The sequence below is a fragment of the Drosophila miranda genome, chromosome XR (assembly GCF_003369915.1).
Source record: "Drosophila miranda strain MSH22 chromosome XR, D.miranda_PacBio2.1, whole genome shotgun sequence".
NCBI classification, from domain to species: domain Eukaryota; kingdom Metazoa; phylum Arthropoda; class Insecta; order Diptera; family Drosophilidae; genus Drosophila; species Drosophila miranda.
The window spans coordinates 8,344,944-8,372,379 of NC_046674.1; the positions used below are offsets into that span (position 1 = coordinate 8,344,944).

Genomic DNA, 27,436 nt, shown 5'->3' on the forward strand with positions numbered 1-27,436 from the left:
TAAAGGTGGCTTAAGTGGGTTAAGGATAACTTATTCGTTCAACAAACACAACAACATCCATCGTCAACAATACAAAAAAACATTTAATCTTATCGTCAATATCGTCACAGGTGTAGACCTGTGAATGAGTTATTCGTAAGCATGGCAACGAAGAGCGCTGCCATATAAGACTAAACAAGATGCTGCTGCTGGAGCTGAACATTTTAACCCTGAACATTTGGTGAGTGCTACTCTTTATGGACGTGACAGGTGAAGCACTGGCTCAAATCTAATTAAATCTCTAAATAACAATTGCAGGGGCATACCATATGTGTCAAGTAATAGAGGGCCGCGTCTCGAGGCCATTTGCAAAGAACTGAGTAGCGGAAAGTATGATATCGTGTCTCTTCAGGAAGTGTGGGCCCAGCAGGACAGCGAGCAATTGCAAGAGAAGACGTCCAGTGTTCTGCCCTATTCCCATTACTTCCACAGTGGCGTAATGGGCGCAGGGCTCTTGGTACTTTCCAAATATCCCATCCTGGGCACTCTGTTTCACGCCTGGTCCGTGAATGGCTACTTCCATCGCATTCAGCACGCGGATTGGTTTGGCGGCAAGGGTGTCGGTCTGTGCCGCATCTTAATTGGCGACCAGATGGTGCACCTCTATAACGCGCATCTGCATGCCGAGTATGACAATGACAATGATGAATACAAGACTCACCGGGTTATCCAAGCCTTTGATACCGCTCAGTTTATCGAGGCGACTCGAGGAAACTCGGTGCTTCAGATTTTGGCCGGAGATTTGAATGCCCAACCACAAGACATATCGTATAAAGTGCTGTTGTACACCTCTAAAATGTTGGACAGCTGCGCATCGGACACCTTTCGCACAAATGAATGCGACCACAATTCGTACACTTCGGCGAGGGCACTGTCCAGGAATCCACGTGGCATTCGCATAGACCACATATTTGTCCGCGGAGGGGACAATATAAACGCGGAGATTGTCGACTATACTCTACCCTTTCCAGACCGTGTGCCTGGTCAAAAGTTTAGCTTCTCGGATCACGAAGCTGTATTGGCAAAGTTGAAACTATCTCGAACACCGACAGATCCTGGAGCAGCCGGCGACGGAGCAGGAGTGGCCACGATTGACGTAAACTGCGAAGTGGTAGAAGAAACATGTCCATCCCGTGAGCAAGGAGGAGGAGATGGACCTGCGGAAGCAGCTCTCCCAACGGCTGACGATTCTCGTGCCAATTGTAATGGCAGTTCTGTAAGGGGTCAAGATATAAGCTGCTCTTCCATCCAGCCTTTGCCTGCGGCCAGAACCGCTGCTCTCCAAGAAGCCCTGGCCCTTTGTGATGCTTCCCTGCTGCAATTGAACACCGATCGGATACTCTACTACAGCGCAGCCACCTTCCTCTTTGTCCTACTCGTTCTGCTGGTCGAGTTCACGGCCCCGGGGGGAATGCGTACCATTTTCTTGCTGCTCAAGTTTATAGTCTTCGGAGTCATCATGTTCTGCGTTTTCATGGCTTCCATATGGAACTATATGGAGCGGAATGGCGTGCTGCAGGGAAAAAAGTCCATGGAGGTCATGTTGCATCATGCCCAGAAATATGAATATTTCTATTAAAGTCCGCATATGTGGCGGTAATTAAGTATAACGGCTCAATAAGCATTTAAAAACATTTTATATTGTCGTATATAAATATTGGTATTGTCTTTGATTTAATCTTAATTTATTGACGAATCTGCCTCAATCTGATCTGTAAACATTCTGTACTATTTCAATGCAATAAAATGGTCTTTTTCATTTTAACAGCCATCTTCGCGCTGTTACAAATAATAAATCGAAAAATTACTTCAAATACTTGGGGCTTTTCAATTCGAAGGCTATATAGAGCGGAATCATTATGAGCCGCGGCTCTACTTTATACCCGGTACTCAGTATGTTAAATGTGAGCTTATGATTTGCTTTTCACAAAAAAAGACAAATTGATTTTTTACCAACAAAAATTCATTAAACTCGGTCGAACCGTTCGCGAAATTTATATGTTTATAGGTTTGCCCTATTTCCATTTTTCTTTATTTTTTTTACATCTGTCTCTTTTTTTCTATTCTCACATCAACACCAGCTTGCTCTCTCGCTCTTTTTCGCCAGATCACGCACACTGAACGAGTTGTGTGTGAGAGAGAGGGAGAAACAGCGAGGGTGAGGGACAGAATAAGCGCATACATTGGTTCCTTCTGACTATAATGATCCGATCTGATCTAGATTCGTCAGATTCATTCTATACAGAATACACTTGCAGCAGTGTGCTTTCACTGGAGCCTGGATACAAAACTTGGTTGCTCCAGTTCTTATAGCCTCTGAGAACTAAGCGTCAAACAAGACGGACAGACAGACATGTCTATGCTAATCAAGGAGGTCGGAACACTTCCTTCTGGGTGTTACACACATCCACTTCCACCACAAATTGAGCTTAAAATCTGCTCAATGGGAACACTAGAGGCGTACGACGAAGCCGCCTTGCAAAACGAAAATATTAATAAGCAAATTACAATTAAGTTTTAAACATCTTTTCTTTATTCTCGAGTAGAAAACAGCTCCGCATGATCCCATATGGTACACTTTATTCGGGCTTCTTTCCCTTGGTAAGTTCGGCCTTCTTTCCCTTGGTGGGAAGGGGCTTCTGGGAACGCAGAACGGCGGAGGCGCGGCGAAGAGCAGCCTGAAATTGGGAAGTATAGAAAACCGAATTTAAAATCGAGCCATAAAATTATCTACAAATAAGGTGCTAAAAGAGCTTCAGACAATTTTTTCAACACGATCATTCTGCGATCTTGGTATGTAGCATTAAAATAAGGATCATCATATCAGGGATAATTCAGTGGGATTGCTAAATTATTTCAGAAATTACCTGCGTCAGATCCTTGCGGTACTTGGAGCCGATCAACAGGTTCTTCAGCTTTTTCAGGGAGCGTCGGGGACCAGCCTTGAAGTCGACACGCACCGTGTTCTTCGCGGGACGCTGAGCATATTTTCCCTTCTTCAGCACGGCGGTGAAGCCCTTCTTATCGGCAGTAGGAACGACGCCAAGGGTCTTCTTGTGCACGATGCCGCTGTAGCGGTACGAGCTCACAGAGGCCAAGTTGTTTGGCTCCTGGAAAAGTACAATAAACCATTAATACATGTCATATACACGGAAGCATTCAATGGTGAAGCCAACTTTATCAGATTAAGGTTACTATCAAGTTGTATTCAAATATCATTGTGAAAGTTTGTAAGTTGGAAACATCATAGAACAAATCGGATACTATTGAGCGGGGGGACACCACTTACTGTGCTGAAGGGTTTGTTAACATCGCGCTTCTTCAACAAGAAGGCGTTGTTGTTGCGAATAATCAACCAATTGAGGTGCGAAGAGGTTGCCATCTCAAGTCTGCAAGTAGAATGAAAGATATTTCGATTAGAAGAGTTTTCAAAAGTTTCTATAGCTTTCATGCTTATTGAGTGATCAGGATTGGGTGATGAATATAGTCTTCAAGAACTCTTCTGCTAAATCATTCATCATGGTATGATTACTACAGCACTCAAATCAAGGAACTATGCTTACCTTTATTGAGAATGAGACCAGACAAAAATCCAAACGGAAACATTATGAAAGAGAAGAAAAATACATTATTAAATCTATGCCATGGCTAAAACATAGGTACAATGAACGAATCATTTCAGAATTGGGTGATGAATATAGTCTTCAAGAACTCTTCTGTTAAATCATTCATCACGAAAGGGATACGCAAGGCACCCAACTGGAGGAAAATGCTTACCTTTATTAGGAGGTCGACATCAAACCAGAACACGCGATCATGAAAGAAAAGAGAAAAGAAGTTTAAAATCTGTTCAATTGATAAAAAGTAGGGGGAATTTTAAATGAATAATTTCAGGATTGGGTGATGAATATAGTCTTCAAGAACTCTTCTGCTAAATCATTCATCATGGAATTGAGACTCCCTTGCGACTATAACATGTGCTCTCACCTTGTGTATGTATCAACATCATATCGTCCGGACCCACCCAGCGTGAAAGAGAAAGAAATTCGATGTTAGACTTGAATAAAGACAGAAAACACTTTATAAACGTATAGTTCTTTTAATGGGAAACAAAAAAGTAGTCCCGGCATGGGTTCCCCGACAGCCATGATGAAGTCAGCAACTCTTTTTACACATTTCGGGTAAAAAAATCAGCGCGCTACACACGTGTGGGTAATACCAAATTTACCTCCGAAATATTTCGAGATAGCTGCCATTTGGAGTAAAACACGTGGTACACCCATGTCACAAAAAAAAATATTTCACAGCTACATGCTATTCACAATGCTATAGAAGCTATAACTTAACCAAATCAAGACAAAACGCAAAATGCCCACCTTTTCTCGTTGAAAGACAAGCAGGAAAGAAATATGGCAGCCACGACACAGAGCAAAGTTGGCTGCGATTAAGCCAGCAGGGTTGCATTTTGGGCATCTATTCTGTACAACGATAGTTGGACAAGTTGGCAGCCGCGAAACAAAAACATTCGATAAGTGTCGAATATTTTTGAAAATACTTTAAAACGTTTTCACGTTCGTTAATAAAGTGACAAGTGGCCCTATAATTTAAATTTATGTAAATATACTGTGGATATGTAGTGCGAGACCAGCTCACCGGCGCAACTCTGTGTAGAAAATATATATTGTCACAAAAACAAATAAAATGAGAGGTATATTTCGGTATATTTCTGAGGGTCGGATGGTATATTTTAACGATAAATCCGCGGTCACACTGTATAGCAATATCATCCCTACAAACCAGGGTGCCCGTTTCTGATATTTTTAATACTTTTCGGTATTTTTTTAGGTAAAAATTGAACCGACGGTATATTTACGGTATATAATGGTATATTTTGTCAATTTCATCAATCTGTTAAATTTCATTTTCAACGGTTTATCGAAATAAAGGCAATTATTTAAATTAAGCCAATCAAGTAGAAAATTGATTCATCAATCGTATAAAATTATGTGGGCATGGCTAAATGCTCTATATAGCTGGGAATACTCGACAGAATATCATAATTGAGGAATATGTATAATAGAACTTGAATTCGTCAGTATAGTTACGGTATATTTGATGAGTAATGAGACGGTATATTTTGGTATATTTCTGAGGTTCGGACGGTATATTTCAACGATAAATACGCGGTCACACTCTCTATCAATAACATCCCTACAAACACATTTCCGAAAAATCACTCCGTAAAATCTTAAATTTTACATTAAGAGATCACTTCAAAAAGTTTTTGTTTAGGCTGTGGTTTATTTTTATTGTCGTATGTCCATCCAGAATTTAAACACTCGAGGTAAATAGACGGAACTTCCAGCACACAACCAGCACACACAGTTTCCATTCGCAGCGCTCATTTACACATGTACATAAAAATGGCTGCTCGTGGTCTAGTCATCGGCCTCACACGCAAACACGCATACATACGTAAATGCACGCAGGCGATTTTAAGGGCACAACAGCACGCTGCGAGAGGGTGTGATTACAATTACAGAAATTCCAATGAGATGCTAAGGGCATATGGTGTTTTTTGTTTTTTGCAGACCCCTTTGCTGATGCAATCAAGGGCAATGATGATGATATTCAAGACGGGCTTGTGCATATAAGAATCCAGCAGAGGAACGGTCGCAAGACGCTAACCACTGTCCAGGGCCTGTCCGCGGAGTATGACTTGAAGAAAATAGTCCGCTCCTGTAAAAAGGTAAGTGCCCCGGTTATAAATAAACATTCCTGAGAAAGCCATGTAAGTAATTGATTTAATTTCGCATTCGCAGGAATTTGCCTGCAATGGAACTGTGATCGAGCATCCGGAGTATGGTGAAGTTCTGCAGCTGCAGGGCGATCAACGTGAAAACATCTGTCAATGGTTGACTAAGGTTGGATTAGCCAAACCAGATCAGCTGAAGGTGCACGGCTTTTAAGCGGATGCCAAGGAACAACAAATATTTCATTCTTAAGCTACATTCAACTTGCAGAAGTTCTTCTTCGTTCAAATTATCTAAAAACAATCTTGATAGAACATTAACAGAAACAGAAGCAATAGACCATTAATTGAGAAAGATGTTATAAATAAATTAAATGTTCAATTTAAATAAACAACGGAGGTTGCATAGTACAATGGGACATTATCTGAAATTGCTTTATATTTCAGGGGCAGGTCTTTTAGTTTAATAAAAATGGTGCTTTCATGCCAGAAAGCAAGACGGATAGATTTGTATCATTTCCGAATACAAGCGGCGTTTATCGCAGAGCAATAGCGATATTTTTTGCAACCATTCCTATACATCGATAAGTGTAATTAAAAGTCGCGGGTGTATGATTTGAAGACGTAAAACAACAGAAAAATGGTGTCATCTTGCTACAAAATAAGAAAAGTAGTTCCGTTGATTATATGTGCCACAAAAATAAAAACATATTAATATGTTTTTGCCAGTCTACAAAAATATCACCTTCAAAAATATATCGATAAATTTAGATATCAATATTTTATATATACATCTAACACGACTGGGCTGCTTTGTGAGCGCGAATAATTTGCGTGTATTATTGCTTTTGCTAGTGAAAAAACGTTTGCTGACAATCTCCCAAGGCAGCAATTTGATCTGCACTATCAGATGCACAAGTTTTCGTGTCGAATTTAATAAATATTTCGAAAAACGTGGATTTCAGTGTACGTGTACTCCGCGGAACGCCACTGTGACTCTAGCTAGAACATATAACAAGTGGTTTTACAATTTTGACATTGTAGCCGCAGCAAATAATTAACTGGAGGGAAGGAACAATAACTATTCTACTTTGAGCGGTGTAAGTGCACAAGATTATTATTTATCTACTTATTTAGGGGAAGGGGGGAATGGGCTACAATTCGCCATTAACCATACATGATGAATTTCAAATTTGATGCGCGAGTGTCACACACAAATCTGTATAGACTCATTTCATACCTATTTATATGTCATACATTGCACACATTTCGTGTCCGTCAGTTGACGTTAAAACATCTTAAAACATAAAATTGATTATCTGGTCATTGCAGGATAGTTTCCTTGCGACCATTCAATTCGGTCCAGCAGCGATTAAATACAACAAAAGAAAGTATTTATATATATTGTTTATTGTTTACCATGCTAACCGATGCTGACCATTCCCAGAGCCAAGACTTCTGGGAGCTGTCGCAGCCAATTCTGTTGGGACATTTCGCTTTCATGAATATACATATCTATATACTAGCTATATGGTTAGTTCTTTTACTTAGAAAAATTAAGTTCTTGGGTTTCGATTCCATCATTCCCCGATCCCTATTTACATATAAATATTTATCGCATGCAACCATGCAGATTTTTGGAGCCTATCGAAACGGTGACCGTGGAACGGCGAAAGTTTTCTATGACGATGAGAAGTCGAATTTTTGGATTTTTCGCGTGACAAGTTCGTTGTGAAAAAAAACAAAAAAGAACAATTACCTTATTATTTAGAACATTTGCAAGCAATAAAAAATTTGTTGTGCTACTCTGTCGGCTCGGTGTCGGTGCATGTTGGGTGTGAAATAAAAAAAATCAATTGCCTCAAAGCCTCTCGACCAATTTCAATTTTATTCTCTGCGTGTGCAAAAAAAAAACTACGAAAAAACGAAGACGAAAAAAGTCAGCAGCGAGGAAGAAAAAGAATAGAAAGGAAAGCGAAAATAGCCACAGAAAAAGAAACAAAATTAAGTCATTCAAGCCACCAGGCCACGGAAAATTAAACGACGACGACGACAACGGTCGCGTAGAAGTTGAAGAAAATGTACAGGAACAGGGGAGGAGGAGCAGCCGCAGAAGCAGTAGTATAAATAAATAGCGAAGCAGCGAAAAGAAGTGTTGCAGCTATTTTGCGTTTGATTGTTCGCATCGCATTGTAATCAAGTTTCATGCAATAAGAATATATCAAAGTGAAAATCAAATTTTCCAAATCAGAAAGCCTCCTCGACTGGGTGGCAACACGACTGCCACTGTGTGCGTGTGTATATGTCTGTGTGTGTGTGAGTGTGCCGCTTGTGACTGTGTGTGTGTGTGAGTGCTCCGAGTTAGTGTTGAGGCGTTCCGTTCGCTCGAAAAAGGAAAAAATAAATATATTTTAAAGCAAACCGACTGTGTCTTTGTGTCGAATTTCCGGAAAAATTCAACATACGTTACCATGGAATATTACCTAGGTTAGTAGTAATATTATTTTCAAATGTCAAAAACAAACACATATGCCTGCCATATATACTATCACCCCCACCCTGCGTCCACAACTGCTGCTGCACTTGTATGCGAAGCGAATAGAGAGTAAGTACAGTGGGTTGAAGAAGAACACGCATAAGTTGCTGCTCTCGCAACGCCTTAAGGTGAGGCAGAAGTTTTGCTTTTTGCGACGGTGGCAGGCACAGGCATAGCCACAGCCACAGGCACAGGCACAGGCACTATTTGGAGGGGAAGCACAGCTCCGCTATCTGAGGTTATGCTGGCATTAAATTTATTTGTTTATAATATAAAATCTGGTTTGGGTGGGAGAGTTTTCTTGGCATTTTCGTCGCGTCACTCGCGTCGTCCGATTACGAAAGTTTCCCATTACGTCGTAACTACAAAGAATTGCCTTTTTTATAGAACTTCTTTTCCACGCACACAAAAATTACTAAATTTGTTCAATTTCAGGAGGATATGTCTTAATGAATGGAGATGCAGTCAAGATCCAACCGCCGGTCTACGCCAATGTTCCTGTCGAAACGGCAATGTTAGCTACAAACTTGTTCGGCACCACAGCACAGATCGCAGCCCCAAACGCAGCAGCCCACATACCATTGATCACAGCCGCCCCAGCAGCTGCTGCCCCCGCTCCAGTCGCAGCCGTGGCAGCGCCACAGACCGCTCCGCTTTCACATCAGCATCCACAGCAGGTTCAGGTTCAGGTGCAGCAACAGCAGCAGCAACCGCATCCACACCAGCAGCAGATTATTGCTCATACACACGCCCACCAACAACACCAGCAGCAGCAACAGTCTCCTCAGACCATTCAGGCTCATCCCGCACAGCATTTGCAATACGGACATCCGCCTCCGCCGGCACAGGCACAGGGCGTGGCTAACTCCGCAGTGATTGTAGGAGGAGGAGTAGGAGGAGGAAGCGCTGCCGGTGCCGGTGCCGCTGCTGAGAGCATCGATAATCCAGAATTCGCCATCATGAATGGGGCAATTGGCCAGACCCAAGATGGCACCGTCGTCTGCTACACAACCGATGCTCTGGTACCTGGTGTTAATAATACGAATTTAGTTGCAATCGAGCCGCAACCCCAACACATTGTAGTGCCGGTTCAGGTTCCTGTTCCAGTTTCCGTTCAGCTACCGGTCACAGTGCCTGCCAATGGACCGCTGCCCACCCAGAACCCAGAGCTGAAGCAGCAGCAACAGCCACAGCACGGTAACAACCCCAATGCCGCAGCCGGAGACGATCCGAATCTACCGATAGACAAGCTTAAGCAGATGTTGGCTACTCAGCTTGAGTACTACTTTTCCAGGTTTGCACTTGCAAATTTATTGTTACTCCAAGGATCCCTCTCTGACCTCTTCTTTTACCCTGTCGCTTCCACAGAGAGAATCTGGCCAACGATACTTACCTGCTGTCGCAGATGGACACCGACCAATATGTGCCCATATGGACTGTGGCCAGATTTAATCTTGTTAGGAAACTAAGCAAGGACATCAAACTTATTACGGAGGTGCTGCGTGAGTCGCCCAACGTTCAGGTGGATGACGAGGGTCTGCGCGTGCGTCCCAATCGCAAGCGTTGCATCATCATATTGCGCGAGATATCCAACAACACTCCCCTCGATGACGTCAAGGTCTGCCATCAGCTCAGCTCCTCCTCATTTTCTGTAATCAATGCTAATTTGATTTCCTTCTGGGTCTCCTTCTGCTGCAGGCTCTTTTCAGCAACGAGAACTGCCCGAGGCCGATCTCCTGCGAGTTTGCTGCCAACAATTCGTGGTACATCACATTCGAGTCGGACGAGGATGCGCAAAAGGCCTTTAAGTATCTGCGCGAGGAGATCAAGGAGTTTCAGGGCAAGCCCATTATGGCGCGCATTAAGCCCAAATCGTTTATCAATAGAATACAAGCTGTACCAAATATTAAGAACGGCTACCGTCTCACATCGCCACCGACTGCCGCAGTTTATGATCCTTCCGGTGCTGGGGCTGCCGCTGTCAGCTATACGACCGCCCCACAGCGATACTTGTATACCACCAATGGGACAGTCCTTGGCCCCGCCTCAGTTCCCTACAATAATCAGGTAGTGATTGTAAGTGCTCAACATTATTCGATATGTATCTGAGACTGGTATCACCCTCATGTTCCTCCCTCTCTCTCTCTCTCCCGCTCTCTCTCTCTCTCTCTCTCTCTCTCTCTCTCTCTCTTTCTCTCTGCAGCCGATTCAACAGAATCAATTCTATCCCGGCTTGATGGCTGGTCCATGGCCACCCGGCACTGTGACCGCTGCCGGCCACGGCCAGAACTTCTATGAGATTGGTGGTAACATCTATGCCACCAATCCGTTGGCTCCGCAGGCTGTAGCCAGCTTCGCCGCCGCACCTCCACCCACCGCACAAACGATTGTCACATCCAAACCGCAGGGTGGTGGCGGTGGCCGCTACAACAACAATAATCATCGTGGCAATCCCAACAATATGGGCGGTGGTGGCAACTCGGGACCACGCGGTGAGCCCCGAAACAAACCCCCGCGCAACACACAGACTCCATCCCATATCCAGAGCGGCAGCATTGTGCCCATCCAGCTAGCGGGAGGCATTCCCGGTGGCATGGTGAGCGTGGTGCCCGCCAATATTGTGGATCCCCTACAACAGGCTTCGCTGCAGCAGGGCCAGCAACAGCCGGTTCACCAGCAGCTACAGCAGCAGCAGCCGACAAGTTCCGCCCATGTCCAAGTCCAACAGCAGCAGCAGGCAACGGGGCAGGTGAACAACTCCAATCGCCATTATAATACAATAAAGAGTAATAATTGGAAGGGTAAGTTTTTCGCAGCCCCTTAACTTTGAGCCTCTTCTTATCCCTCCAATCTAATGGTAGGTGGAATGCAGAAGAACCTGGACAAAAGCTATGGCGGTGCGGTGGCCACTCACCACCACTACAGCACCCAGGCCCAGGGTCTGTCCACACATGGCCACCATCTCCAGGCCCAGCAGCAACAGCAGCAACAACAACAGGGACAGGGACAATCACAACAGCAGCACTATCATTTGGCTTCCTCTAGCGGCGCGAGCACACCTCAGGTATCTTATGCCAGTGCTCAGGCTACGGCTACCTTGACGCTGGCCCCGCAGCCCAGCCAGCACCAACATCATCTGGTGGCCCATCATGCCGCCCAGCAACAGACGCAGCAGCAGCAGCAGCCGCCGCAGCATCAGCAGCAAGTTGAGCTGCAGGAGGCGGGAGAGAACGTGGAGCATGGTTCGCATGGGATGCAACAGGTAAATCGCAGCAGCAACATGTCGGCCAGCTCCTCCTCGTCGATGGCCACATCAATCAGCAAGGAGCCGCTGCAATGGCAGACGCGTCCACGTCGTCGTCGTCGCGATGAGGAGAGCGGTACTATCAATTATTCTCCAAGCGGTCGAGTGGGGGTAAGTAATCGAAATATGTTATGTTATTGGTAAATTTCTAAGCCTAACGCTTCTTTGAAACGATTATAGCTCTTTGGCACCTCACCCTCCGCGCCGCATCAACAGCAACAGCAGATGATTTCATCGTCTTCGTCTTCCGCCAGCAATGTGCAGTCGGGCAACGGCGGTCCCTCCCATCGCGGCGGTGATCGGGAGAGCCATTACAATATTCACGATGTACCACCACCACAGCCCCAGCACCGGGGCAACTACAAGGGCAACAACTATAATCCTAACTATCACGCCCAGCACTCGTCCATGTCGAACAGCTCCCATCACCATCACCACAATGCCCTGTCCTCGCAGCACCACCTGCCAGCGGGACAGCAGCAGGGCTCGAGTCACCACTATCACCACCATCATCACCACAATTCCATCGGCAGCAATGTGGGGAACAGCGGAGGAGTGGGCGTCAGCAGTGGAGCTGCAGCCGCAGTCGCTGGATCTGGGAACAACAGCGTGTCGGGTGGAAACGGCAATGGCACCAATGAGCGTGGCATGCATCACGTTTCCCTGGGCTATCAGGGACACCAGCATCAGCAACAACAACAACAGCAGCAGCAGCAGCAGCAGCAACAACAGCAACAACAACAACAACAACAACAACAGCCGTCAGCGCCAGTGCAACCGCCGCAGTTTGATCTAGAGGCAACCGCCTTCCCACCACTGCCAGCCTCGTCGGCATCGGTAAGCACGCCACACACTCCTCAGGCCAATAGTGCGTCCGTGCACAACTCCAACTCGTCCTCCTCTGCGCCTGCCCTAACACAGAAACAAAATCCTTATCAGCAGCAGCAGCAGCTGAGCGGCAGCGTGGAGAGCACCGAGGATCAGCGTTCAAGCAATCATCAGCAGGGCGAGAGTAGTCCTCATCTGGCCAACAGTTCCGCTGTCTCTGCCGCTGCCAACAACTGGTCCGAGAACCGCCTCTCGGACGTGGTCCGCACTGGTGGGGGAGGAGCCGGTGCCGGTGCCGGTGCCGGTGGCGGTGGCGGAGGTAAGGCCAAGGCTCGCAAGGAGACTGTCCAAAGCAAGCACCATCCGAATCAGACCCAGCCGCAGCAGCAGCAACAACAACAACAACCACAGCCGCAGCCACAGCCGCATTTGCCTCCCAACTTCCAGCAGCATCAGCGAAATGTGCCGGTCAGTCCCACGCCAGCCGTGGAGTACGCGCCCATCGAGGGCAACAATACTAAAAACGTTACTAAGCAGAGCTCTAGTAGCAGTTCGACCCATGTGATAAAGTGTCTAACACCAAATATCAATGCCAGCAGCAAGGACGAGGCAGCCGCCGCCGGAGTCGGGGTAGGAGCCGGACCTGGTGCTGCCCAGCAGCTGGATAAATCAAACAAGACTGAGGATGAAATGCATCCAAAGCAGCCGCTGCTGCAGCAGAATCCGCAGCAACGTCTGGCCGAATCCTACGTCCAGACTATGCAGCAGCAGCAGCAGCCGCCACCGCTGGCTGCCCACAACGATTATGCAAGGGGCGCGGAGGCAATCACTGCCGTGCCCGCGGGCGCTGGCGCCTGCAGTGTGGCGACAAATGCGACCGGTTTGACCGCCAGCCTGGCCGAGTGCAGCCTCAGCCAGCACAAGAAACCGCCCTCCGTTGCCGCCCTGCACGCCAAGAAGGAGGCAAGCCTGACCAAGGATTCAGCCAGCAAGAAGAGCGTTGCCACCTCAACATCGAACGAGAACATTGCCGCCGCCACGGCAAGTAAGCTCAGTTACGCTCAGGTGGCCCAGCATCACAAGGCCTCCACTGACAGCAAGGATGGAAGTGCCTCCACAGGCACCCTCTCGCCCACTGGCAGCCAGAAGATGGATCTAGTCTTCGGCGATCCCTCCACAATCGCTGCCGCAGTGGAGAAGAGTGTGATCGCCACCGAGAAGCGTGTAGCAGGAGGAGCCTCCCCGGTCGTCAATGCTGTGCCGTCTGGCAAGGGTGCCAGCGGCATTCAGACATTGAATTCAGCTCAAGTCAGCAATGCAGTCGGTGCCAAGGAGAAAGGTATGAGTATGAGTAGGGCACTAATGTACGAGTATTTAATGTGGTTTTTCCCACTGCAGATGCCCGCTCCCATGCCTCTCCCATGGGCGGTGGTGGTCGCCACCAGAGCAAGGAGAAGCAACAACAACAACAACAACATCAGCAACATTACGGCTCTGGCACAGAGCACAATACCAATGCCAATGTAGGCTCGGTGACCGGCGGCAACCGCAAGTCCAGAGCCCACAACAACTCTTAGGGGAAGGGAAAGTCGTTGCCAAAAGCGAGGCAACTGTGAGCGACCTTTGCAGGATGCCTCTGATAATGCATCTGCCTGTATATATATGAAATTCCATTTGTAAATACCAGAACAATTTTTGTTACATCTATAAGTGCTATAGATATTTACCAGTTAACTAAGGAGGCATACAAAAGGTGAGTGCTCATCCATTTCAGTCGCATTTTTGTCACCTAATCCCTCATTTTGTAACCATAGCTTTTGCCGCTGCTCAACAGAGAAGAGAAAGAGGAGGAGACGAGGTGGTGGAGTAGCAGGCGGAGCTTGGACCAGTTATCATATTAGTAGGCAATGGAATAAAGGAATAATGAATGGTGCATACCCCTTTCTCCAGCTATTTACCTGCATATATTTATATACGTATATATATGTATATGTATAATCAGTTATCGTTTACTGTTGATCTACGTCTTTACCTAAGATTGAGGGGTACACCGTGGACTAGAGCAGAGATGATATTTGCAGAATAACGAACCGAGAGTAGATGAATAGAGAATGGAGAGAGGATAGTGGATAGTGGATAGAGAGGATAAGTGTAGAGGAAGATTTGAATATGCCTAAGCTATGATTACGATTACCATTAATGATTACCGAGTGAATAAGTCTAAGTTTTGATTTTAGTTAGCCAACTTGCATCGAACGATAAAACAGAGCAAAAGAAAGATACACATTGTAAACGATTTTACTGATAAATTACTGATGAAACTCATGCATCATGAATCATACGTTACGTTGGTTTCGTTATTATCTACGTTTAGTAATTCATCAATATCATTTAGCTTACACTCACAAACGACACACACCACACCACACACCACACGACAGCACACACACGATACACTCACATCTAACTTAATGTTTATAGCCAAAACAGAAGTACACAGATACGAGTATATGGCGTATATGTTATCTATATACATAGCTATGTCTCTGCTAGTCCCACAAGTTAGGGTTACTTCTATTAATTAGATATATACGAGTATACATACATATATATATATATTGATATATTATTTTGAACCATTGTAACATTTTATCAGTTGGTCTTGTTTGAGCGAATGGATTATATTTTTATGTACACAAATATTTTTTTTGAAGTGGATTCTCGTACTTAGTTCACGGCATAACAACATACACGCAGACCAACTGCCCTTATACCCATGGCCACAACCACAACCCCACCCACCCTTACAACTGAGTATATCCTTCATTTTGATACTTACGTATATCGTATAATGAGAATAACTTATATTTTAAAATTGCATTTGTTTCCACACAATGAATGGCAATTTTCTCAGTTTGATGGTTTCACGTCTATTTCAAGAAGCAAAAGAAAAGAACACGAAGAACGAAGATCTAGAATGATTAACAAGTTAGTGCATTGCTAAAGCAAATAAACTCTATCCTTATAAAGCGTAGGTGGACACAGCTACAGCTCAGCTCAGCTCATAAGACAGACACTATCCAATGTTATATTTACAATTCTGTATATAAGCATACAAAGAATGTATTCTACACTCACCAAACACACACTCTATATACAACAAAAAGGTGCCATAACACTAAAACGAAAACCAACTCACACACGAAATTCTGCGAGGTTTAGGACAACACAAATAGGCATTTAAAAACGGATTCTATTCTTATGTTAAACTGTCTCTCAATTTATAATGCTACCACCCCTCTAAATAATGATGCTCATTATCGATTTTGGTTTCCTTTTTTACGCACAAACACAAATGATTTACGATTAACGATCTACGAAGAGTCGTCCTGATTTATTCGAGAAGCATGTTATTTGATCCCTTAATGCATAACATCATCCATTGGCAACAGGAGATGAGGAGGAAGAGGAATAATCAGTAGTCTTAAGAGCGTACACGCGATATCTAAATGTGTGCAAATAAATAGAGAGAGATATACATAAATATATATATATAAAACTACTCTAGGCCTAAGAATTAAGTTTAGAAATGCGTATGGGATATTCACACTTAACTGCAAGAATATTCAAAAATTTTTTCTATATATATATTTTTTTTTTTTCAACTTTTATTTGAGAACAAAAGTGCGCCCCGTCTTTCACAAACACACACCCCAAAAACTAACGATAGATTTCAATTTATTTTCCATGAAATACACGGCATACAATACGTTTTGTTCTCTTTAAGTTAACGCTGATGAACACACTGTGAATGAAATGAACCGAACAATGTTTTCCCGAAAAACAAAACTCATCCAAAATCAAAAAAACGAAAGAGAAATTAAGAGATGAGAAGAGAAGGAGGAGAAGAATCAACTCTTTAACTGAAGACTTTCTACCGAAATGTAATTGAAAATTTAACAAAAATACGAGAAAGAAAACTACAACTGAAAACCAATATATATATACATACATATATGTAAACATATACTTTGTTTCTATGAAAACAATCGAATAAGCTAAGTGCCTATACTAACTATTATATTGTGGCGTGACACGCAAGTACAGTCAGACCACTGAGCCAAGAACCAAACGTGTCCTCCCTCCCTCAATCGCACACTCCACTCGCGCAGTCATCATGCTCACTCACTCAATCACTTAACTGCCTCTAGGAGCTAACTTAACCTAACAATGAAATGAAAACAAAGCAACAAACACTCATTGAATCGAACCAATCGAATGATTCATTCATTCGTCCACTGATCTTCGGCCAGCCGGGGGGTTTTCCTGCCACTGGCTCAGGGGTCGCTACGATAGACAGGGAGACACAGACACCCCCACACATAGTATACCTTGCTCAGTGGTTTGTCGTGTACTCGGAACACTACAAATTTAACTTTAAATAATTCATAGTTTATAGTTTGTATCTTCCCCATTTGATGAAAGACCCGACACTCTCCCTAACTATCATTCAACCGCCGCCACACCCCACCCCACCCCACCCCACTCAGCACACACATATTAGTTTCGAACGTTCTCAAATGATTTTGTTGTGCTCATCACTCACTGTCGGCTGCCACAATAGCAAACACAGAACATACAGTGGGACCTCAGTAGGGCGGACACCGACTTGACTTGGACTGCGGACTGCTTTAGGGCGAATGTTAGAGCGAGGGTTTGGTTGAGCGAGCGTGCGGCTGTGCGGCTGCTGTTGGTTGGGGAGCTGGATGCGAGGCAACCCCGTTCTTCCGGCAATGAGATGTGATATTATGCAACTGACGGATCGTCAATTGTGTGCGACAAAAAAAAAAATGAAATATACGGAAACGGCTGCTCAATTGGGCTTTCCTCCAGCAGCAGACACGTCCAGACATGTTCACACTTAGACACACCACACACACAAAGAGAGAGACACGCAGAGAAAGAACAGTAGCGAGAAGTAGAGGAGAAGCGAAGCGAAGAGAGAGAACAGAAAAGAGTAGTAGGGTATAGAGAAAGTAAAGAAACATTGTTGATGTTGAATAATTTTAAGGCAATACAATAAATTAAACTAAATTGTTACATTGTAAACCTGAGTTCTTAAGTTATTTATTTTTGTATGATTAAGCAGCGCATATGACACCTTGTTATATTTACAAAATAATACTATTAGAAATTCAGCAGACATGCCACGCCAATAGTTAGCATCACATCCCCTATACTCAGACCCAAAAACACACACGAAAAAGTTTGGAGGCATCATTAATATTCTATTATTTCAAATGGAATAACCCTCGCCAATCAACTGTACATACTATACACCAGAGGCTTCTATTCTATCCTCATCTCTTTTTTTCACCGCCTTACCATTGACCATTCTTTATGGCACTGCCAGCAGCTAGGTTTCTGTTCCCTTTTCCTCTTCTAATTTCTGGGTCTCCCCAACGCCGCTTGTGAAGAGCGTGGGGCTAGGCGACTACCCCACCAGCCATGCTCCGGTTATCGCAAATCTCAAAACGTGGCGAATTGACTTAAATCGCAAACGTGCGTGCTCCGTCTTTCGCAAATCGTAGGGTTCTTACATTTTAAAATACATTTTTATGAGAGCAAACAAAATATTAACATATTTGCTGATGTTTTCAGTTTATATTTATACAATTGGATATTTTTTTCCAAATATTATCTTAATATATTCAATTAATTTATTTCTAATGACACCGCAAATTTTACTTCACTTAAATAAACCAAAACAACAACAAATGGTGAATTCCCTCCCGATTTGCACAACGAGGGCATGTTTAACTAAAATATTTTAATTTCAAAAAGGAAAAACAGCTTTTCTTTATCAATTGGGAATGAAACACTATCGACAGCAAAAAGTTTCGAAAACCGGAGCACATAGATTTCAATTCGTACGAATTTTTCCCGAAATCGTAATCGCAAACATTTGCGAAAACCGGAGCATAGCTGTACTTTCTTTGAATGGCTAGAGACCAGGCGTTGTGTCCTTTTTTTCAATGGGTTAGTTCTTTGCTTTTATGTACTACCAATAAGCTGCAGAGAAAGAAAGTTAAACAGAAGAATGCTTACGCACATTGTTATCACTAGAAAAGCTACAACAACAAGAACAACAAAATCAACAACAACCTGTCTGTTAAACAAAAGAAAACAAAAATGCAAATATGTAATATGAGTAATACATATATATAAAGATATATATATATACTTACAAAAAGAATATGCGTAATCAACTGTAATTGTACCGAAATTGATAACTGTAAAGCGAAAAGAAAACAAAATGGTTTATAAAATTGCATATGATTAAAACTATAAACTAACTATAAAATCATACAATATCCCCCCCTTTATGCAGCAGCGAAAGCCACACAACCAATCAACAGAGTTAATGCATAATTGAGTGTGTAATATGGCATACATATGAATAAAATAAAATAAAATATTATAATAAAACAAAGCAACAAAAAAAAAAAGGAAAAAAAATACAAACACTGAGAAACAACCAAAACACGAAAAGGCGTAATTCATTTCCCCCTATATATACATACAATATATAGATATATGGTTAAGAGTGAACAATTTGTACGTAAAAGCCACACACACACACGATGATAATGGTGATGTTGAAGAAAAAAACCAAACCTGTACTCGTAATGAAAATATAGCAAAGAGTTTAAATAAAATTTAAACTAACATAAATACAGAGAGGGAAAACATTTCATGACCACAAAACACACAGAACACAACACAACACAACACATACCATACACACAACACACGATTATTTTATTTTATTGTATGTATCATATGAACGAAAAGAAAATCAAATAATAAAAGAAAAGAACAAGGAGAGAACAACAAGCGGGCGTAATGTAGATTAAATGTAGATAGCAGAAAGAAAAAACAACACAAGAAACATGTCAAACAATAAAGCGAGCGATAACCAGCAAGAAAAGCTGTACAAAACAGTCCAAGTTATTGCTTAACGGGGGAACACGGATCTTTGGCCGCAAGCGAGTCCATCTTGAAGGGATTTACATTTACCTTTCGCGGCAGGCTAGCCAGAGTATCGGAAAGCCCTCATCGTAATCAATGATGCCTGAAGCAGGATAAGAACTTCGAAACACTTCAAGTTATTGCTTCAACCCCGTTGAAGCCCGTTCCACAGAACTGGGGTGCACGGATGTCGACTAACTGAGCGCATCTGGAGCTGAGCGAACCAGAGACCCGCCAATCAAATACTCGATTCATTTAATCGAAATCTGTGCCGTTTGCGGTAAAGTCAAGTGTACTGCAGGATCTTGACAAAGGATTTCGATGAAGGTACAGTTTCCGACGAGAATCTGAAACTTAATATATAAAACTTTGAATACTTTTGGGCACTACAAAACATTTTGCTTTATTTTCAATTTCAAAAACTCATTTTCTTCCTATTCCTTCTCCTTTGGGTAAAAAACTTTCTCCTTATAAAGATCAATCCCGAAACTCTGACAAGTATAGTTTTAGGTACATAAATACTAAACGAGTAATACAATTTTTTTTCCATTCTGTTTGGGCATCACAAAACATAGTAGTTCAAATGTATATATAGTCGTACATATCATATACATATTACACACATCGATAAGGAGGGACGCGGGGATAAACTGAAAAAAACAAAAATTATTCATGGGAGTTAAACATTTTGGTAAGGATTGTTTGCGTTTGTGGCGTGTGTTTGTTGGTTTTTTTTTTTTTGTTTGTTTGTTGGTTTGTTTGTGGTGTGTGTGTGTGTCTCTGAGTCTATAAAAACTTAACCAAGAACACTTGTAAGTATAAAGAGTTGACCTAAGTGGCATTTCGAGGATACCCTAATTAATTATAAGGCGCACTAGTAGATATAGTTTAACTGCATCTCGGATGCTGCCAGCAGCGGATCTTGTGCCTCTTTCTCCAGTTTCTTCTGCTCCTCGGAATTATTGGTCGCCTCACTGGGCGTGATCAGGCTGGAATTGGGACTGGTTGTGGGGCTCGAGGTCTGTGTCTCGGCCATGTTATCGTTGGACTGTGTGGTCTTTGTTGCCGTGCCGGCTTCTTGTTCGAAGGCCGTTTTATTGCTATTTCGACAGCGGGCTATTAAATCGCTGTAGGGTTTATCGTGCAGCAGGCAGACTAGGACGACGGTCATGTTGTCCCCACCGAGTCCGCCCATTTGGCAGTCGGGGGCCAGGCAATGGTTCATAAGTTCCTCGCATATCTCCTCCGGGTACATGCCCATGCCGATGCGTGTGCGGCAGAACTCGAGCACTTCCGCATTGCTCATCACATCCCAAATGCCATCGCAGGCCAGTACGATAAATTCCCAATCTTCCATGATTTTCCGTGTCTCCACGTCCGGGTAGGCTGTAGCGCAGCAAGAACAACGAAAACGCAAGGTGATAATGGATTATGAGAACAATGAGAACAGCGATTTAAATATGCATTTCTCACCTGTGACGATCTGATCTTCCGGCTTTTTGTTCGCACGCTTGAAGACAAAGTCGCCGAGTGCCCGGGAAAGTGCAAGATTGCCATTAACACGGTTGAACTCGACCCAACCGCCGCCCTCGATGATGCGCTTCGACTCCCCCTCGTTGTTGGGCTTGTGGTCCATGGAGAGTATCTCCAGCTGGCCGTTCACGCAGGCGATCGCGCGCGAATCCCCGGCATTGGCGCAGTACAATTTGCTGTCCTTCACAAGAACGACCACGGCCGTGGAGCCGGCCATCTGATCGCCCCATGACTCATTGTGCAGCATTTCATAGTCAATGTCCAGAAAGCCCTAGAATTGCAACATCGTCATCATTGCATTAGTATTGTCACCTCTGAGTGGCAGTGAGTAATCCCAGCGACGCTCACCTGCTGTAGCGCCCGCTCGATGTCGTCATTGTACTCGGGTCGCTTCAACACGAACTTGTGCAGATGCTTGCCCGCATATTGGGCAACCGTGGCACCGCCGTGGCCATCGTATACGGCAAAGAAGGCCGTGCCCGGATCATCCGGCAGCGAGAGAATGTGTGTGTGCGAGTCCTCCATGTTGATGCGCCATCCCTGCATGCAGCTTGAGCCGACACGGAACACAGAGTTCTGGCAGTACGACGACTCCTTGGCAGTTACCGGCTCGGACAGTGTTTGGCCCATTCTGTGTCCGTCTGTGTGCCCGCGTGGGTGTTTCTTGGGGCCCGGCTGGCTTATCGATTTACAATACGTCTATGTCGACGCTGAGTATCTGTGTGGCGTGGAAGAGCGGCCACGGCACACACAGGGAGTGAGAGAGAGAGAGGAGAGGGAGATTGTTAATTACGAATTACGAAACTGGCCGTCAACTTCAGTCAGATACGCGTGGGCATTGAGATTAGCATATCACAGTAATGATACAACCCGTATAAGCTCTGCACAAACAAACGTGTAGATTTCAGCAGCTACAATACTCTTGGACTCCAAAGCACTACCTAGTGCTGGGTGCTGGCAGGCCAGGCGGTACGATCGGTAGGAACGGAACCTGTTGTCGATTTCGATTTCTAGACATTCATTCGTACAAATGTGCAGGCTTGCAAAAAACAAAAACAGAAAAAGAAGAAAAACGCGCAGGGCAAAGGGCAAACCACCAGATAAACGCTGATAACGCAGCGGTGGACAGGCGGCTGTCAGCGCTGAATCGGCCCGCAGCGGACCTTAGATTATTATAAACGGCCCGCAATCATGCGCTCCATAATTAGTTGACACAGTTTGCAACAGACCTGAACTTACGCAAAAAACATGGGGAGAGACACGGGGAGAGAGAGAGAACTTGAAAGCCCAGAACAATGCTCTATTATAACTCACCTGGCACTGGGGCTGCGCTGCTGCTTCTACTTTTGCCAATACATTGACAACTTTGGCTGGCTAAACAAATCCAATTCGCATGAATAAATGAAAAACATAGAGTTCCGATTGGGCCTCCTGGTTGTTGTGGTTGCTAGGCTCTGTTTCGGGGTTGGGCAGCTGCTTTCTGCTGTCGGCACGTGCTCTTGTTGCAGCTGCAATTCTCAATTCTCACACTTAAATTTTACGCACGCTAAATTTTTATAAATAATAGTGCTGGGCAGTGTAACCGACCATCAGAAATATACCGAAATACGTCACAAATTTTAAAATATACCGCGTATATACTGATGAATTATTTGTATTCAAGTTTCATCATATTCCTCGTTTTTTATATTCGGTTTAATATTACTAGCTGGTAAAAAACCCTCAGCTCTCAACTCATAATTTTATCCGATTATTAAATCGGTTTCCTACAAGACTGGTTAAATTTAAATTTTCATCTTTATTGCATTGCTTATAAAATAAGGTTTAAGCAAAACCGGTCAACAGCAAATTCCACAAAATCAATTTCCTGACATGGTAACTACACGTTAACTACACATATGCTACATATGAACTACATTTTTATGTAATTAATAAAGGCGACATCTAAAGGGGAAATGTGTACATTTGGAAGCGCCAGTGTGAAAAAACTCCGTTATCCACTTTTTGACATGCCTTTACTTCCGGCATTTTTGAAAAAACTCAGATTTTGATAACAAACGATCAGGAATTCTATGTTGATCACGAATGAGTATTCGATGTGGCCTGGGACAAGGCTCTAATAGGCAATTCCACATGGCTTCTACATTGATGCATTGCACAACAGGGTGAGTCCATACCGCGTCTTAAAATATACTGGAAATTACTAGAAAATACTATGAAAAGTATAAAATTAGCAAGGCGTGTCAGCTAGACATGGTGGCAAGAAAAGCAGTCACCAATATTTCAAAGATTTCTTTGCCCCCTGAAAACATAATTTTATTCGATTGATGGTTAAATTTTCTGCAAGATTGAATTTTCAGGACCCACTTTTATTCGATTGTTTATAAAACAACGTCTAATCAAAAAAGATCAATACAAATTTCAATTTTGGTACATGGTAACTACACGGTAACTACACATTTTTAAGTCGACTGGATAACAGTTACAGCTGCGCGCCAAAGTAAAATTGTTTGAAAGTGAATGAGAGAAAAAGATATTAATGCAATCCAGTGGAATAAATGATGTGGAGAAGCACGATTGGAGAGAACAAATTCAAAAAACGTACTTTATGGCAGTTTGTATACCCTGGTGCTGAGCATTGTGTATAATGGAACCAATAATAAGGAAACGAATGAACCAGAAGAACGAACTATAAAAACAATCGAACCGAATAACTAGCTCTGTAAGTTGAACGAGTTTACATTAATAAATATATATATCAATATAATATGTGATGTACAATGGATTTTTATATAATATAAAAAATGTTTACTCTACTAATGTTCATTTATGAACAAATGTTGGTTTTGGTGCCCTGGTTTTCTCATTGACGCGTAATTTTTGGCGTTAGCTGTTTTTTCGTTTTTGGCGGTACTAGCCGTTAGAGTTTGAATTTATTTTTAAAAGTATAAATTAAATAAGTTAATTTATATTCAATAATTGTACACGGTCATATTATAGCTTTTTTTGGGGCTTTTCGACTGTATTTATTTTTGATATATTACTGCACTTTCCATGCAAATTTCGTATTATGTGTGTGGCTTCTGTTTCCATTTCACGTTTCGCTCTCTCTATGTGTGTGGCTTTCGGTTTTGTCATCTTATCTACTGTTGTGTTGTTGTTCGCTGCTTTGACGTTTTTTGGGGCTGGCTGCGCTGCCGCAGTCGCTGCTTCAGCGGCGGGTGCATTGAATTTTGCGGATTTTTTTCGCTTTGAGTTTGCGGCAAATATACGAATTCAAGGACAAATGACGTCAGCTAAACATTTTTTGTGTGTGGAGCTCGTCGTTCAGTGGCGCACGTTGCTCTTCAAAGCAAGGGGCTCGAGTCAATTCTTGCTGGGGCTCCAACGCCTCTGCTTTCTATTTATTGTCTTCTTCGTTTCTCATGTCTTTTATTTGGTGATTCTTTTGTTTTGCGTCTTTTTGCTAAATAAAAAAGAATATCAAATATTTGCACAGCAGCAAACAGCAACAAAGCAATTTTTGATAAAGAACTGTACACTGCACGCGGTTCGATCTCTCTCTCTCACTCTCTCTCTCCCACTCACGCTCTCTTTGTGCGGCGCTCTCTCTTTTCCTATCTTTCTTTGCCCTCGCTCTCTCTTTACTATCGTAACAAATATGGCAAACAAATACATATGGTTTGTTGCTGGACTAAAACTAGCGCTAAATAAGAAATAGATATGCTCAGGGTGTATTTATGGGAGGGGTGAGGTACTGCCGCGCTAGTTTGGGCATACAAATTTACACCTTGACATTGCTTTTCCCACAGTTTTGCTTCTGTTCCTGCGCTTAAGCTCTCTCTCTCTCTCTCTGTCCCTCTCTCACTCTGTTTAGTTCTCTTATCGCTCTGCCTGGTCATTGAAAGTGCAAGGCAGCGCTGCCGACTGCCAACTGCAGCCGCTGCACGCATTTTATTTCCCAACCGCCAACCGCCAGAACGCACATTTATTATGCATTTAACGTTTCGCGCTAAAACTATTGCTTCCCCCTCTCTCTCTCTCTCCGCCCCCCTCGTTCTCAGCGGCCACTGCTTTAGCATTTAAGATTCGCTTTCGCTTCCCCCTTTTATTTCTGCGCACTCTGTAAAATTTCCATATTGTTTGTCAACGACGCCGCGCGATTCGATTCGATTGCATCCACAGACCCAGGCTCTTGGCTCTGGCTCTGGCTGCCTATGGCTATGGCTCTGGCTCCGTATGCAGTCTGCATGCAAATGGTGAAACGGCGGGCAGGGCAGGGCGGGGCGGGGCAGAACAGAGCCCACAGATATCGCATCAGGCAGGGGCCCAGTAGTTCAATCACACTGCACAAAAGTTCGAGGTCAGTTATAAAAATAAAATTATGTATATTCCCTCGCTCTTTACCCCTCCCCCTCTACTCACACTCTCTCTCTCTCTTAGCATTGGATGGGATGTGATGGGATGGGATTGGAATTGGATTGGGCTTTTTGTTTTATATTAATTTCTGTTTGAATGCGACAAAATGAGTTGGTTGCTTTGTCTTTGGCTGACTCAGGATTCAGCAGGATTCAGCATTCAGGACTTCGGACTCAGAACTCGGGATCGTATCGGATCTCAGGCGGGGCGATGAGGATGGGGTTGCTTGCCCAAGGGGCACAAAGGCCATTGTTCCACCGTTACCAGAGCGGGATGGGATGGGATGGGACGGGGACGGGTCATTCAAGTGGAAGTAGGCCACTGGAGTTCTGTGTAACTTGAGCGCAGGACAGGCCGTAAGCTGCAATTGTGTAATGCGACCCCGCTGGAGGAGGGCAATGACTCCCTGCCTCAAGGATACTCGGGGGAAAGAACAGCAGGAGCTGCGCAAAAACAACATCCACAGGGCCCTCAGCTCTTCTAAGCCTGGCCCAAAGGAAGCATCAGCGGCGGCCAGTCGCAGTCCGGCCCCAGACAGGCCCAGACCCATGGAATGCTGTTGAACTTAATTTTGGTTGGCTGCGCCTCGCATCGCATCGCATCGCATCGCCTCGCCTCGCAATGAAATGAAATTTTGATAATTTCCAGAGAATTCATGCCACAGATTTTGGTTTGCCGCGAAGCAGCGCGCCACGGACTCAGAGCCAGACCCAGGCCCAGACCAAAGGCGAAACTAGTTGGACAGGCTCTCAAGGATTGCGACCAGACGCGTCTCGGGGCAGGTTCATTAACTTGTTTGCCCCGTTGTTGCTGCTGTTGCTGTTTTTTTTGTGTGTTTTTTATGTTTTATTTTTGGGGCCGCCGTCGCGCTGCCAGCATCCGCGACGAGACAATAATGATCTTCACTGGAAACGCGCGCCCCTGCCCCAATCCACTCCCGGCTCCGGCTGGAGCTCCTTCCTCCTCGTTGGTGGTGGTGACTTAATTGCCGCACCCAAATGGCTGAGCTGGACCTAGGGATTAGCCAGAAAAGTATTCCTTAATGTTCGATGGGTATACTCTATACTCCACACCCGGTACCGTAACGCACCCACAATTTTGAAGGGATGGCTATCTTATTTGGCTATATTCTTGTCTATGGCCACTATCGGTCGTTCTACCAAAACTTCAGATAAGATTAGGATAACAGCCACAAGAACTTCTAATGACACCCGCAATTTTGAAGATATGGCTCTATAATTTGATACAATTCTAGTATATAGCCATTATCTGTCAACCTGCTATATTTTATGATGATAAGATAAATCTTACAGCCAGAATTACGAAAAATGTATTCCCATTTTAAAAAAATAGTTTAAAAATCTTAAATTTCAATAGATACCAACTTAAAAGAGTAAATAAAGTATAGTCCATCTTTTTACTGGGTATTTTCTAGTCGGATAGTTGTTTTTTGTACTGCTTAGTGTTCTTTTTTTCCCAACCGGTTTCGGTTCGGTTTCTACTGCGACCGAAATGGATATGAAACTCCGGGGCTCTAGACTCTACTCGGATCTTCCCTATGATCCTTGTGACATTCGCTCATTTTTCAATGTCGCAGTTCGCCGCAGTTGCTGTGGCCTCTTGCCGATAAAGTGGAGCACATTGTACTAGCCTCTGATTAATATGAGCTGATACCGCCGCAGCCTTGGCCCGAGTCATTTGCCCAGTGATTCACAAGTTGGCTATGACTAAGCTAAGCGGTCGGTCCCTTGGCCAATACCCTGACATGACTAAGCCGCAGATGGTAAAAGAGTTCGTTGGGCTTTTTGAGAGAAACTCGAATCTAGGGTCCACTACTTAAAAATGGAATTTAGGGCAGCAATTTTAGAAGGTTATCGAATATATGTATTGCCAACCATATATTAAGGGATCTTTATAGAGTTGTAGACGGAGTCCACGTGTTTGTTAAAACAAAAGCTTAACCATGATCCCATTGATATTGGTAAAGTAGTGG

At 43.9% G+C, this 27,436-nt stretch overlaps 5 protein-coding genes and 3 non-coding genes across 12 annotated transcripts; 3 read left to right on the plus strand and 5 right to left on the minus strand.

Annotated features, from left to right (window-relative positions):
• Positions 1 to 19: 19 nt before the first annotated feature.
• Positions 20 to 1,831, plus strand: LOC108152634 (putative neutral sphingomyelinase). The gene is made up of 2 exons (XM_017282113.2): positions 20 to 220; positions 298 to 1,831. The coding sequence occupies exons 1-2, from the start codon at positions 180 to 182 to the stop codon at positions 1,616 to 1,618; spliced, it is 1,362 nt and encodes a 453-aa protein (XP_017137602.1). The 5' UTR covers positions 20 to 179; the 3' UTR covers positions 1,619 to 1,831.
• A 718-nt stretch (positions 1,832 to 2,549) lies between these two features.
• On the minus strand, positions 2,550 to 4,493 carry LOC108152636 (60S ribosomal protein L28). The gene is made up of 4 exons (XM_017282118.2): positions 4,416 to 4,493; positions 3,329 to 3,428; positions 2,907 to 3,149; positions 2,550 to 2,717 (listed from the first exon to the last, which is right to left on the minus strand). The coding sequence occupies exons 2-4, from the start codon at positions 3,419 to 3,421 to the stop codon at positions 2,619 to 2,621; spliced, it is 435 nt and encodes a 144-aa protein (XP_017137607.1). The 5' UTR covers positions 3,422 to 3,428; positions 4,416 to 4,493; the 3' UTR covers positions 2,550 to 2,618.
• Positions 3,495 to 3,572, minus strand: LOC117186861. Its single transcript, XR_004471734.1, has one exon. It is a non-coding gene; the product is annotated as a small nucleolar RNA CD11 (small nucleolar RNA).
• Positions 3,710 to 3,784, minus strand: LOC117186859. Its single transcript, XR_004471732.1, has one exon. It is a non-coding gene; the product is annotated as a small nucleolar RNA CD11 (small nucleolar RNA).
• LOC117186860 lies at positions 3,922 to 3,996 on the minus strand. Its single transcript, XR_004471733.1, has one exon. It is a non-coding gene; the product is annotated as a small nucleolar RNA CD11 (small nucleolar RNA).
• Positions 4,494 to 5,223: 730 nt separating the features above from the next.
• Positions 5,224 to 6,215, plus strand: LOC108153490 (eukaryotic translation initiation factor eIF1). Its single transcript, XM_017283531.2, has 3 exons — positions 5,224 to 5,383; positions 5,631 to 5,788; positions 5,862 to 6,215. Exons 1-3 carry the CDS (start codon positions 5,356 to 5,358, stop codon positions 6,006 to 6,008), a joined length of 333 nt encoding a protein of 110 aa, XP_017139020.1. The 5' UTR covers positions 5,224 to 5,355; the 3' UTR covers positions 6,009 to 6,215.
• A 370-nt stretch (positions 6,216 to 6,585) lies between these two features.
• Positions 6,586 to 19,461, plus strand: LOC108151734 (la-related protein Larp4B). Of its 5 annotated transcripts, none has more exons than XM_033388023.1 (10): positions 8,313 to 8,396; positions 8,763 to 9,621; positions 9,696 to 9,945; positions 10,026 to 10,403; positions 10,531 to 11,128; positions 11,189 to 11,742; positions 11,812 to 12,468; positions 12,571 to 13,798; positions 13,858 to 14,212; positions 14,274 to 19,461. In XM_033388023.1, the coding sequence occupies exons 1-9, from the start codon at positions 8,321 to 8,323 to the stop codon at positions 14,034 to 14,036; spliced, it is 4,779 nt and encodes a 1,592-aa protein (XP_033243914.1). In that variant the 5' UTR covers positions 8,313 to 8,320; the 3' UTR covers positions 14,037 to 14,212; positions 14,274 to 19,461. The 5 variants fall into 5 exon arrangements, with proteins under 5 accessions (XP_017136024.1, XP_017136023.1, XP_033243914.1 ...); XM_017280536.2 differs by having other exon boundaries at positions 12,574 to 13,798; XM_017280535.2 differs by lacking the exon at positions 8,313 to 8,396 and adding an exon at positions 6,586 to 6,891 and having other exon boundaries at positions 11,812 to 13,798.
• A 407-nt stretch (positions 19,462 to 19,868) lies between these two features.
• Positions 19,869 to 22,607, minus strand: LOC108151735 (probable protein phosphatase 2C T23F11.1). Its single transcript, XM_017280537.2, has 4 exons — positions 22,339 to 22,607; positions 21,373 to 21,742; positions 20,965 to 21,295; positions 19,869 to 20,877 (listed from the first exon to the last, which is right to left on the minus strand). Exons 2-4 carry the CDS (start codon positions 21,652 to 21,654, stop codon positions 20,366 to 20,368), a joined length of 1,125 nt encoding a protein of 374 aa, XP_017136026.1. The 5' UTR covers positions 21,655 to 21,742; positions 22,339 to 22,607; the 3' UTR covers positions 19,869 to 20,365.
• Between the last annotated feature and the right edge of the window lie 4,829 nt (positions 22,608 to 27,436).